Source organism: Drosophila takahashii, chromosome 3L (genome assembly GCF_030179915.1).
Source record: "Drosophila takahashii strain IR98-3 E-12201 chromosome 3L, DtakHiC1v2, whole genome shotgun sequence".
NCBI classification, from domain to species: Eukaryota; Metazoa; Arthropoda; class Insecta; order Diptera; family Drosophilidae; genus Drosophila; species Drosophila takahashii.
The window spans coordinates 29,965,421-29,979,637 of record NC_091680.1 but is presented as its reverse complement, the minus strand read 5'-3'; the positions used below and the strand labels follow the sequence as shown (position 1 = coordinate 29,979,637).

General features: G+C 34.8%; 1 protein-coding gene across 3 annotated transcripts in view; it reads right to left on the bottom strand.

The window, feature by feature from the left end:
• Positions 1-14,217, bottom strand: part of nAChRalpha4 (nicotinic acetylcholine receptor alpha4) — a 510,593-nt gene that overhangs the window by 376,905 nt on the left and 119,471 nt on the right. For all 3 annotated transcript variants that reach the window (XM_070215893.1, XM_070215894.1, XM_070215892.1), the window contains exon 2: positions 7,717-8,032. In XM_070215893.1, the coding sequence (XP_070071994.1) occupies positions 7,717-7,956 (240 nt within the window). In that variant the 5' untranslated portion in view covers positions 7,957-8,032. The remainder of the gene's footprint in view (positions 1-7,716; positions 8,033-14,217) is intronic.

Genomic DNA, 14,217 nt, shown 5'->3' with positions numbered 1-14,217 from the left:
CATTGATATCCCAATAACTCTTTTTTCTAGATTAGGAAAGGCGAAGAAAATGGTCATATGAAGTTCAACAGACCTTAATAATAATGTTTTCTTAAGTCAAAAATGTGTTATTTAAAAATGTTTAAATGTTAAGTATTAAATGTTTTAAATGTAATTAAATATAATATGCAAAAGAAAAACCAAGTTACATTTTATTTTTATGGTTTCAGTGTTAATATAAAACTTCCTTTCAAGAAATATTATTTCTTAAATCAAGAAATAAAATTTCTTCAAAGGAAATTTGAACAAGAAAAATTGTTCTTGTTTAAAAGGGGCCTTTCTAAAAAACCCTTTCTTGAAACAAGAAATTTAATTTCTTGAAACAAGAAACAAAGCACCTTTGAAACAAGAATCGCCTTTCTTGTTTCAAGAAATACTTTTTCTTCTTTTAATGGTGGGTTTCTAAAAAACCAATTCTTGTTTTAAGAAATTTAATTTCTTGTTTCAAGAAATATTTTTTCTTGTTTTAAAGGTGCCTTTCAAAAAAACCATTTCTTGAAACAAAGGCGAGGTCACCTTTGGCAAAAATTCAAGAAAAAATTTTCTAGATTTAACGGAAATTTTTCGTTTTTTTTTAATGAGTGTAAGTTTATGATCAAATAAAACGCCAAGATCCTGAACTGATTAAATTCGTTCAAGGGCGTTATTTCCAATAGAATAAGAAAACAGAGATGGATTACAACGATAAAAGGTCATAAAGTTACATTTAGAATTGTTTAAATTTAACATGTTAATCATGCACCATGTATACAAACAGTCAAGATCTAATTGAAGGTCATTAAATGAGCTAGGTAAACACATGGACAAACATAGCTTGACATCATCTGCATACATTAATACGGTAGACGATTTTATAACATTAGGTAATCATTAGGCCAAAGAGTAAAGGACCCAGGTGGCTACCCTGTGGCACTCCAGAAGTAACATTAATTATTTTGAAAATTCTATTGTTGAAACACACCATTTGAGTTCTATTAGAAAGGTAGGAAAGTATCCAGTTAAGTAGGTTTATAGGAAACCCTAAACGGGACAATTTAAAAATAAGAAGTTTATGATTCACAGAATCAAAAGCTATAGAAAAATCAGCATAAGTCACATCAGTTTGATGATGTGTCAGGAAGCCTCTAGTAATTAAAGATGTAAATTCTAGTAGGTTTATAGAAGTAAAGCGCCGTCTAGTAAAGCCATGTTGACACGGAGAAATAATAGACCGGCAATGATGCTGCAACTGACTGGTTATAATTTTTTCGAAAAGTTTAGGAATTGCATTGAGTTTAGCAATACCACGATAATTTGAGATATCGGACTTGTTCCCTTTTTTAAACAATGGAACAATAAACGATTCCTTCCATATGAATTTAAATCTTCCTTGACTTAGCGACAAATTAAATATTAATGTTAAGGAAAAAGCTAGATAGGACGAACAATTCCTCAGTATACAACTTAGTATTTTGTCAGGACCCGGTGAAAAAGAGAGCTTAAGAGTATCAAGACTCTGAAGAACATCAGATACATTAATCACTGGTTTGAAGATAGAGTTCAGATGAGGTAGTGTGTATGGATAATTATTATTAATAACACCATTGCATTCCGTATAAGTCGATTGAAAAAAATCAGCAAATAGGTTGGAAATATCATTGTCATTAGATGCTATATTATTATTAGGAAAAAGAGAATGAGGGAAGCAATTAGATTTCCGCTTAGAATTGACGAAAGAATAAAAAAGTTTAGGATTACTTTTGAAATCACGCTTACAACGAGACAGGTAATTTTGATAACAGTCAGAATTGTGCTAGACAAATTCCGCCTTAGCAGAACTATATTTGGCCCAGTCTGTCAGCAAGCCAGAAATTTTGAACCGTTTAAAAAGTCTGTTTTTATACCCGTTACTCGTAGAGTAAAAGGGTATATTAGATTCGTGCAAAAGTATGTAACAGGTAGAAGGAAGCGTTTCCGACCCTATAAACTATATATATTCTTGATCGGGATCACTAGCCGAGTCGATCTAGCCATGTCCGTCTGTCCGTCTGTCTGTCCGTCTGTCTGTCTGTCTGTCTGTCTGTCTGTCTGTCTGTCTGTCTGTCTGTCTGTATGAACGCTGAGATCTCGGAAACTATAAAAGCTAGAAGATTGACATTTTGCATGCAGATTCTAGGAGTTCCTACGCAGCGCAAGTTTATTTCAAAAGGGTGCCACGCCCCCTCTAACGCCCACAATCGCTTATATACGATTTTAAAAATTTTAATATTTTGGAAAAGTAAAAATTGTGTTTATCAATACCTATCGAAATGTAGAAGAAATTTTTTAAATCGGACCATTCGTTAAAAAGTTACGGCGGATCAAAGTTTTTCCCCATCTCTTTCGCACTCCCTTTAGCTGAGTAACGGGTATCTGATAGTCGGGGCACCCGACTATAGCGTTCTCTCTTGTTTTTTTTTAGATAGGATAGTTGACGAGTAAACCATGGAGAGCTATACGAATTCTTCAAGGAGGAAAGAGGGACATGTACATCAAATAGACGATCAAGGACTTTATAAAAATACCCAACTGCATCATCAACAGGAAGGTCAACAAGATAGGACCAATTAATTGTCGATAAAGATTCAACTAGTTTAGCATAGTCAGTCTTTTTAAAACACAAGCTAGGATGTACGTTTATTACAGTAGGATAATGACAATCTTCAGGTAGAGATAGTGGCGGAATTCGACTAACTTCAACATCAATACCATCAAAGACGAAGATTAAGTCAAGGAGACGACCAATATGACCAGTTAACTTGCAGCAAGGATAGTTCAACAAGACCATCAACAAAGTCATGGCAGGTAGTACATATGTCGGAGCCAGCCGGATCGGACCACTATATCTTAAGGCTCCCATAGGAATATTCAAACATATATAAGAAAATTCATTGTTACTTTGTAGGAAGTAGGCGTTTTAATTCCTGACTACTTAAAAACAAAATTCAAAAATAGAAACGCTGAATCTGGAATCCCTGGAACTGCACCGAGTGAGTATTACTTTATCTGCAAGGGTATATAAGCTTCGGCTGGCCGAAGGTAGCTTCCTTTCTTGTTTTTACTTATTATTATTTTTATTAAATTCATTTTACAACTGAAAAAAACTTCCAACCCATTTGCACCCGTGGGACTCGAACCGGGGTCCTCTCGCTTCAAGGGCAGACACCTTACCAGTCACACCATCAGACTCTGTTAAGTACATGTGTCTAAGCGATCTCTGATATACAAGTGTATACGAAAAAAAATTATTTTTAAAATTATTAATTAGATAAAAAATTATTAAAATTATTAATAATAATATTAAATGTGAACGGCGCACTCTCTCACTTCACTAACATCTCATATGGGAAAACATTAAAACATTTATTTACGACTATTTTTTTTAAAGAATGGTCAATGTAGTTCGGTTTATCTTAAAAAAAATTTTAGTGATATTGTTATACCCTTGTAGAGGGTATTATAATTTCAGTCAGATGTTTGCAACGCAGTGAAGGAGACGTTTCCGACCACATAAAGTATATATATTCTTGATCAGCACCAATAGCCGAGTCTATCTAGCCATGTCCGTCTGTCCGTCTGTCCGTCTGTCCGTTTCTATGCGAACTAGTCTCTCAGTTTTAAAGCTATCGCGATGAAACTTTCCCGAAAGCCTTCTTTCTATTGCAGGTAGTACATATGTCGGAGCCAGCCGGATCGGACCACTATATCTTAAGGCTCCCAAACAAATATAAGAAAATTCATTGTAACTTTGTAGGAAGTAGGCGTTTTGATTCTTGACTACTTAAAAACAAAATTGAAATAAATCGAAACGCTGAATCTGGAATCCCTGGAACTGCACCGAGTGAGTATTCTTTTATCTACAAGGGTATATAAGCTTCGGCTGGCCGAAGGTAGCTTCCTTTCTTGTTTTTTGTTTGTGTTTGTATGTGTTTTTTGTAAAATGGTGCAATTTAGAGCGTCTTTAATTGCATATTATTTTCTTTTTAGGGACACTTTTCCTAAAAACACATTAAAGCCAAATCATCAAACTTGGTGCTAATCATACATTAAGTAATTACCAAATGATTACTGTATGGAAAAAAAAATGTATAGTTTTATACGGTTTCGCAATATAAAAAATCATTACCAATTTTTCTTTACTTTTCGGCAAAAAAATTAAATTAAAATTAAGAAACATTTTCTTGAAAAAATAAAAATAAATACATATATTATTGCTTATAGACCATTTATACCCGTTACTCGTAGAGTAAAAGGGTATATTGTATTCGTGCAAAAGTATGTAACAGGGAGAAGGAAGCGTTTCCGACCCTATATATATATTCCTGATCAGGGTCACTAGCCGAGTCGATATAGCCATGTCCGTCTGTCCGTCCGTCTGTCCGTCCGTCTGTCCGTCCGTCTGTCCGTCCGTCCGTCTGTCCGTCCGTATGAACGCTGAGATCTCGGAAACTACAAAAGCTAGAAGGTTGAGATTTTCAAAAACACTTATTCTTGGGCTTCCTACGCAGCGCACGTTTATTTCAGCCGAGCGCCACGCCCCCTCTAACGCCCACAATCGCCCACTAACAATTTTAAAATGTGTCTGGCGCCCACACCTTTAAAGATTTCCGAGAAGTATAAATGCAATTTTGTTGTGTATAAATTCACCTATCGAAATGTAGAAGATAGTTTTCAAATCGGACCATACATTAAAAAGTTACGCGCAATCAAAATTGTATATATCAATCTCCCTCGCCATCCCTTTAGCTGAGTGACGGGTATTATATAGTCGGGAAAACAACCCGGCTATAGCGTTCTTTCTTGTTTTTTTTAAATATACTCATATATGGGTATCATTTTGATAAGTACCCAGATCGTAATTTCTCTCCGAATAATAAAAAATTATTTGTTTTTATTTTTTGTTTTTTAAAAAATTTTTTGTGTTGTTTCTGGGCATGTGCTTTTAATTCCTTAAAATTTATGGCCTTAATTTGAACATTTATGGCCATTTTTTACTATTTTTAAGTCCACAACGGCCTTAAATCACCATTTTAGGCAATGTTGTCCATGTTTCCTTAAATCCAGGAATTTTTTGATCTACTGATCTGCTTCTGGGTTTACATTTGATTAGGTATTTCAGGGGTATTTTAATTCATTTGGTTTGAGGTTTGTTTATTGCTGGTAAAACTATCCCTAGCCAAGGTTACAGGGCTATTCTACAATATATAAGTGTGGATGTAGAAAATATGTAAAATATATAAAATAAAATTTTCAGCGGTGGTGTTGCGGCGGGATCTGGATGCTGCTGCAGATTCGGTTGGTTTGTTGGTTGTGTGAAGGTTTGGAATTTTCTTCCTGTTGGCCTTTCTTCCACTCACTTCTTCAGCCCAAGCTTGGCTGTTAGTGCACTCTGGGTTACGTAACTGCCACCTGAAACATTAAGGCGTTCTGACACCGTTTCTTCACTTCCCCTCCAAAAAAAGAAACTTACCCACTAGGGGTTGGCACTTTAGCACTTTTATATACAAGTTGAAACATCACTTGCCGGTGATTTTGGTATTTTGGAAAATTTTAGAATTTTTCCTTTGGCTCTTATAACTTAATTGCTCACTGCACTTGAAACTTCCTCGACAGGTAATTTTGGTGTGTTCCTACCGAAACTAAACTTCGGGTCGGGACCCTGTGTCCGACCTGTCGCTCAAGCCTATTCACCAATTTGGTGAAGTTTGAGAATTCTGGCTCAAGAGACTATCTTTATGCAAAACCAAACTCTGTTGCCTACTTTTGGGCCGAAACATTTTCAAGCCAAACGACAAGCAATCCTACAAGACGTTTCCGACCACATTAAGTATATATATTATTGATCAGCATCAATAGCCGAGTCCATCTAGCCATGTCTGTCTGTCCGTTTCTATGCGATATAGTCTCTCAGTTTTAAAGCTATCGCAAGGAATCTTTCCCAAAAGTCTTCTTTCTTTTGCAGGTAGTACATATGTCGGAACGATCCGGATCGGACCACTTTATCTTATGGATCATAGGAATAATAAAAAAAAATAATAAAAACAAGCAAGATTCCCCCTGCACCCCCTTTAAACTTGGCCCCCTTCAAGACAGTGGCTGCGGCTGCAGCTTTGGGGTCAGCCACATTGCGTATGAGTAATTTTTGTCGGCAATGGGAGTCCCGCTGCGAAAGTGAGTTTAACGGTAGTTTCGACCGCCTAACAATTCCATCACATTTGATTTGAATCGTGGCTTTTGTTGGCCAACTGCCGCCGATTTGGGCCACACACAACAAACAGGGAATAAAAGTGCTTTAATAGTGGAATACCCTTTTTTAAAGGAACAGTAAAATTCAGTTTGAGATAAAGTTGTATTTTACTTTAAAGCTTATTTCATAATTACATGTAATGCTGCTTAGTATACGTTATTATTTTCCTAAAAATGTATTATTTATGAAGTTAATAAAAGTTGTCAGTCATAAAAGACTTTGATTGAAAAAAAATATTAAAAATATTTTTCAGTTAAAATAGAAAATAAAACAATTTAACAGTTAACTGCAGTAAATTTTACAAGGCATGTCATGCTTTAATACATAAGCATTAATTCCTTAGTATTATGAGGATCAGATAATTTTAAGCAAATAACATTACCAACAAGAAAGGAAGCTATCTTCGGCCAGCCGAAGCTTATATACTTATCAGATAATATTAAGCAAATAACATTACCAACAAGAAAGGAAGCTAGCTTCGGCCAGCCGAAGCTTATATACCCTTGCAGATCATTCCTATTAACTTCCAAATCGCAAAAATGTTTAATTCGTATTATTTTGACATTATTTTTTCTATCCTTCTCAATGGCAGCTATATATTATTAAAAAAGTAGAAGAGAATACAATAAAAATGAACGGAGCTATAATTTGTTTTCAATGAATATTTCGATCGTTTCTATGGCAGCTATATGATATAGTCGTCTGATTTTGATAAAATTAAAATTAAAATTCGGAAATATTTAAAAAGAGTCATATCCTAAAGTAGAAGAGAATGCAATAAAAACCAAAGAAGCTAAAATTTATTTCCTATTACTTTCCCATTAATTTATCCGATCGTTTCTATGGCAGCTACATGATATAGTCGTCCGATTTTTTAAATATTTAATCCGAAATTCAGAAATATGTAAAAAATAAAATTTCCAAGAGTAGAAGGTAATATTTCAAATAACACCGAAGTTAGAATTTTTATACCCGTTACTCGTAGAGTTTTATTGAGTAATGCAACGTTGAGTATTCGTGCAGAAGTATGTAAAAGCTAGGAGGAAGCGTTTCCGGCCCCATAAAGTATATATATTCTTGATCAGGGTCACTAGCCGAGTCGATCTAGCCATGTCCGTCTGTCCGTCTGTATGAACGGTGAGATCTCGGAAACTACAAAAGCTAGAATGTTGGGATTACCCATACATATTCTTGGGCTTCCTACGCAGCGCAAGTTTATTTCAGCCGGGCGCCACGTCCCGGCCCACTATATATATTTTATATATATATCCATCTCCCTCGCAGTGCCTTAAGCTGAGTGATGGGTATTAGATAGTCGGGACACCAACCCGACTATAGCGTTCTATCTTGATTTAAGTTGGTTTGCTCTTGTTTTTTTAGTGTATGATTTCAGTATTGTAGCTATAACTTACCACATCAATAAGCTGCGAAAGTTTTAATTTGATGCAAACTTTTAGAACATCAGTAGTATTAACCACCGGTCTTACTAATTTGTTATAGTTGCTTAAAAGATCATCATATAATCGTTTTGCATCCGGGTTGCCAGCTACTGCACCGTGAACCATAAGAGCAGATAGAATCCAAGCTCTGAAGGTTTCTCCCGAAGACGGCTTCCTTACAAATAATCTCAATATTTCAATAATTAACTTCATAGCGAGATCTAAATAATATCTTCACACATAAATCATTTGTAATTAACAGATGTTTGAAACTTTTCTTTATGGATTCCTGAAAAGAAATGAAGACAAAATATTAGGCAATTTAATTTGATTGTAGACAAAGAAGAATGTTTTGCTCAGTGTGAAACAGCAGTTGCCAAACATACATATGCTAATTTCACGGTCTCCCAGTTGTAGGTTCAGCTCACTAAGTTGCAAGTTTATTATGACACTGATAATTGCTTGGACTGCTAGTTTACATAAAAGGAAAGAAGGAACTCAATAGTCAAGTACCTCGACAATCAGATACCAATTATTCTTTTAGGCCATTTAAAAGTAACTTTAATTGCTCAATGTTTCGACTTGAACCACTTTTAAAGGTGAGCTGATGAACGATTCGTTTTTTAAATGTAGCTTTTCCAAAACTTTATATTTTTCAAAAATGTAATATTTGTTTTAGTACGATTCAACATTCCAACCGAGCTAAATCCTACAGTTTTTGGCGTGAACCAATCATTTTTTGCACTTTCCAAAGTTGTAGGGTAAGGTGACAAATAACACTATGCAACATCTTAAATTTACCTCGATGGATGCTATATTTTTGAATTCGTTATGAATTCCCAAGATAAACTGCGCTTTCCAAAAAGTTCCCCGACGCAAGGATTTTTAGTAAAAGGACCTCAAAGTTCGAAAAATGCTGAAATTGGCCAACTTTTTGAAAGTCTCAGAGGCACTCATAGTTTGTTTTGATGTTCAAGTTTTTTAAAAAAATATACTCTTTTTTCTGTCAAATCCCATACTTAGGGATTTTAGGATTTTTTAAATGGAGAAACAAATTCTAGAAAACATAGTCAAAAAACATAAAAGTATACAGCAGCGATCAAAATAGTAGTGTGCTTTTATGTATGCTCGTGTGCAGACCCAAATTTCTTGATGCTTTCAAATCTTTTGAGTTTATTTGACCACATTTACATTTCTTATAGTCTGAAACGTTTTAAGTTAGCTTTACATATCCTACATATGTATGTACTTCACATATGCATGATTGGAATCAAAAGATGTCATGTCATTCCATTGGAATAGAATAGAGTTGAGTAAGTGCTCAGCACGCTATGACTAGAATGGATTGAATCTTGGTCCGTATAGAGTATGACAGCAATGGCCTAGAGTTAAACGAGTAATAACGAAAAACACAATGTCATATTTGAATACGCTGAAATGATTCGAGTTATTCGAATCCTTTCGATTTTGTTATATGACGTCGTATGGGCAAAATAAATTAAATTTGTTTTGGTATTGTATCAGGATGTTCTTTTAATTATTCCACAAGTTCTTTATTTTGTCTTTGTAACTGAACTGACTCATTGCTCGCAGGCAACTCCATTTCAACCCCCGTTTTAGGCTCTCTCGAGGAGATCCGCTCTCACAATATCGATTAGTGTGACCAGAGTAGATTAATGCAATCTGCCCTGTTCATATAAACTTGTGTATAACAACATTAATATTAAAACAAAAGCTAGCATTTATATAAAGTACAATAATACAAACAGCATGTTACATAGTGTACTATATTACACCTAGCCTGTTACAACTCGGCCGTCCTGACTTTGAGATATCCCACTATCTCTGACATGTTATGTTATAATTTACATTGTTTTTTGCAGGGACCGTAAATAATCATTATTTGAGATTTTTATTTTAAAAGGCCTACTGAGGTTTGTGCATATTTTAATCAACAATTTAACTGGTTTTTATGCACTTTATAGACTTGAACAAATAACAGTTAATTTGCTTTCCAGATTTGTTGAAATACATATACTTTGTGGACAAGAGTAAAAAGAACGTTATTTTTGACGTTTAAAACAAAATATAACAGTAGTCTTTTTAAAATAAAAATCTCAAATAATGATTACACCAGTTTACAAAATGAAATCGACCTCTTCCTCATCGAAGACAACCTTAATTTTCCGGTTAAGTACATCTCCCTGATTAAGAAATGGGCACTTAAAATTTTTTGTATGGTGTCAATTTTTTTTTAAGTGTATAAAACGTTTTTGCCACTTTTTATTTTCTATCTTGAGTTTTGATAACCTGATTTGGGTCATATTATACTCAATTTACAGGTAATAGAATGTTCTTTAACTTTCCCATACACAGCATTGAGTTCCAGTCATTAGTTTAGAAGCTGCACCTCGTCAAAGCTGAAAAAGTTGGAAAAAATGCAAAAAAGGTGACATAAATGGCATTTTTAAAAATACACGCATAAAACCCGAAATTATTTTTATAACTTCTACTTAAAGATACATCTTTAAGCAAACTAACAAGACCATCAACTCAATAAACAACCAAAGGTTCGATTTTATATAGATTATTTCAGTTGGAAAAAAGGTGTATTACAGCCCTGTTAGAGCCCTGTTAACATCAGTTAACAACTGTAAACGGCCAAAAAACCACCGTTCTTCCAAGCTTAAAAAATGCGTGTATTTTTTAAGATTTATGCCATTTATGCCAGCTTTTTTGCATTTTTTCACAATTTTTCACACTTTTTCAGCCTCGACGAAGTGTACCTCCTAAACTAATGACTGGAACTCAATGCTGTGTATAGGAACGTTAAAGAACATTCTATTACCTGTAAATTGAGTATAATATGACCCAAATCAGGTTATCAAAACTCAAGATAGAAAATAAAAAGAGGCAAAAAACGTTTTCTACACTTAAAAAAAATTGACACCATACAAAAAATTTTAAATGCCCATTTCTTAATCAGGGAGATGTACTTAACCGGAAAATTAAGGTTGTCTTCGATGAGGAAGAGGTCGATTTTATTTTGTTAACTGGTGTTATTTACGGTACTTGGTTTTTATACCCGTTACTCGTAGAGTAAAAGGGTATATTGTATTCGTGCAAAAGTATGTAACAGGGAGAAGGAAGCGTTTCCGACCCCATAAAGTATATATATTCTTGATCAGGATCACTAGCCGAGTCGATCTAGCCATGTCCGTCTGTCCGTCTGTCTGTCCGTCTGTCCGTCTGTCCGTCTGTCTGTCTGTATGAACGCTGAGATCTCGGAAACTATAAAAGCTAGAAGATTGGCATTTTGCATGCAGATTTTAGAAGTTCCTACGCAGCGCAAGTTTGTTTCAAAATGGTGCCACGCTTTAATATTTTGGAAAAGTAAAAATGCAGTTTTATTGTGTTTATCAATACCTACCTTCGTTAAAAAGTTATGCGTGATCAAAGTTTTCAATCTATATCTCCATCTCCCTCGCACTCCCTTTACCTGAGTAACGGGTATCTGATAGTCGGGGCACCCGACTATAACGTTCTCTCTTGTTTGTTTTATATTGCTTACCATCTATACATATATACAATTCATTTTTATATTCTATTCTTATTCTTTCATCCAGTGTCGAATATTATTAACACTCCACACACCTTGATAGGGATTTCGAGATAACTGAAACCCATCAATATCTTTAAGCAAATATCTGTCATTCCTTAAGACTTTGTCAATCACATAAAGACCCTTATTCTTTGGGATAAGTTTTCTTGCTACACCAGCCGTACTATCAAAGTTTTTAACCATCGCATAATCACCTTCTCTAAACTCGGTTGCGTGTTTTCTTTTTGCATTGTAATATGCTTCATTTCTGATTTGCGACTGTTCTTGGGCTCCCTCAGCTTCTTTCCTAATATCTCCTAACATTTTCCTAACCTCTACTTCACAACCATTCTCCTCTAATTTTTCCCTCAATTCATCACAAACTTCTCCCCTCTGAGTTATACCAAATAATGTTTCACTAGGCCGCTGCTTGATACTATTATGAATCGTATTATTTATTGAATATTCTACCTTTTCAATAACACTATCCCAATGTAAGCCCCTCTCTGGCTCCGCCAACTTCGCTATCATCGATCCTAAGTTTCTATTAATTCGCTCCACTTGTCCATTGGCCTGTGGCGACCCAGTCGCAATTTTGTTTAATGTTATTTTCCTCCATGAATGCAGCAAAATCTGCTGACGTAAAGCAACTTCCGCGATCTGAAATAATACATTTGGGCCTACTATACGCTCGAAAGTAATCTGTCAATGCATTTACTGCTTCTTTTGTACTTGTTGTTTTGCTCGTGTATAGCCTAACAAATTTTGTGAACGCATCTACAAAAGCTAATATATGTTTTTTCGACCTACTATTATCCACGGGTCCATAATGATCTATGTGAATGATTTCGAAAGGCCTATTGCCTTTTGGTATACTGTGCAATTGTCCCTCACATTTGCCTACTTTCGGAGAATATGCTATGCACTTCAAACAATTTTAAATATGATCTGAAAACTTATTTTTCATGCTCGGAAACCAATAACTCTTTCCAATTGCCTCTATCATTTTGTCCCATCCAATATGGCCCAATTCATCATGGTACTTGTATAGCACATGTTCCTCCATTCGATTTGGTACATAAAATAATATTCTGTTGTCGTTACTTTTCCTATATATCACCCCATTCCTCATTTCAAACCATTTATGCTCACTATTTTTTAATATTTTCCTGATTTCTCGTACTTTATCATCTTTCGACTGGCAAATTACTAAATTAGTCTCAAACGTGTTCGCCTCTATTACCATTATATTATTGCACCTACTCAGTGCATCTACGTGCTGCATTTGACTACCCGCCCTATGCTTTAAATCATAATCAAACTCCTGAAGCTCTAGAGCCCACCTTGCTATTCTCGGATTTAAGTCAATTTTATTAAGAGTTAACGTTAATGAGTTGCAGTCCGTTACAATTTGGAACCGCTTGCCCTGTAAATATATCCTAAATCTTCTTAATGCGTAAATAATGGCTAACGTCTCCAGCTCAAAGCTATGATATTTCGCTTCTGTTGTCGTTGATCTCTTTGAAAAGTAAAATATCGGATGTAACTTCTTGTCCGTCTTTCTTTGAAGAAGTACAGCCCCAAAACCTAGCGCACTGGCATCGCAGTGTAGCTCAATGTCATCTCTGTGATCGTAAATAGCTAGAACTGGCGCTTCCATTAATTTAGTTTTTAAAAGCGCAAAACAATTCAACTCTTCTTGCTCAAACCTAAATACCCTATCCTTTTTCACTAAATCGTACAACGGTTTCGCTATTATCGAAAAATCCTTAATAAATCGACGGAAATAAGAACAGAGACCCAAAAAACTTTGCACTGCTTGTACTTTGTTCGGAATTGGAAAATTTTGTATAGCTTCTAAGCCCCTATCAACAGCTTTGATTCCATCATATGAAATCCAAAATCCTAAATACTTAACCTTGTCCTGTAAAAATTTGCATTTGTCCATTCTTAACTCTAACTTGTTTTCAACTAACCTTTTAAATACTTCTGCTAACATTTCTAAGTGTTCCCCTATATTTCTACTGGCAAATAAAATGTCGTCCATATATACTACAACCTTGTCCTGTCTTATCATATATGAAAATATATCATTGACGAATCTTTGAAATACTTGCGGAGAAGTTTTAAGTCCCATCGGCATACGCAAAAACTCAAATTGCCCCAAAGGCGTTGTAAATGATGTGTATTTTACCGACTCCTTGTTAACAAACACATGAAAGTATCCATTCCTAAGATCTAATTTCGTAAATACAGATTTCCCCACTAATTTATCTAAAAGGTCATCGATTAAGGGTATCGGATAATTATCCTTGACCATAATCTTATTCAAACGCCTAAAATCTATACACAGTCTAAGATCTCCCGATTTCTTTTTTACGAGTACAATCGGAGAGGCATACTCCGATTTACTAGCTTAAATAATACCATCCTTAATGTATTCATCTAACATTTTTTATAACGCCTCCTTTTCACTGTAAGAAAGTCTCCTTGGTACACAACTAAACGGTTTTGAATTTTCTAACACAATATGCATTTCACATTTTATTTTCGGAACTTCAGGTCTTTTCATCTGGACATAATTAGATTCCACTAACTCAATTAACTTCTTCTGATCCATATAGCTAACTTATTCACCAATATTATACACATTTTCTTTTCCCGCATCTTCTAAAATATTTATTTCCATCATTTGTTGTTCGAAATTATCAACATAATTTTTCTTTCCACCATTTTCATTCTTAAAAACTTCACCTTCTATATTTTCACTACAAAACTTTTCATTATCTAACATTTCATATCCTAATATTTCACTTCTTAACATTTCGCTTCCTAAAATTTTACTCCCCCAACATAATTCTTCATTTCCTAAA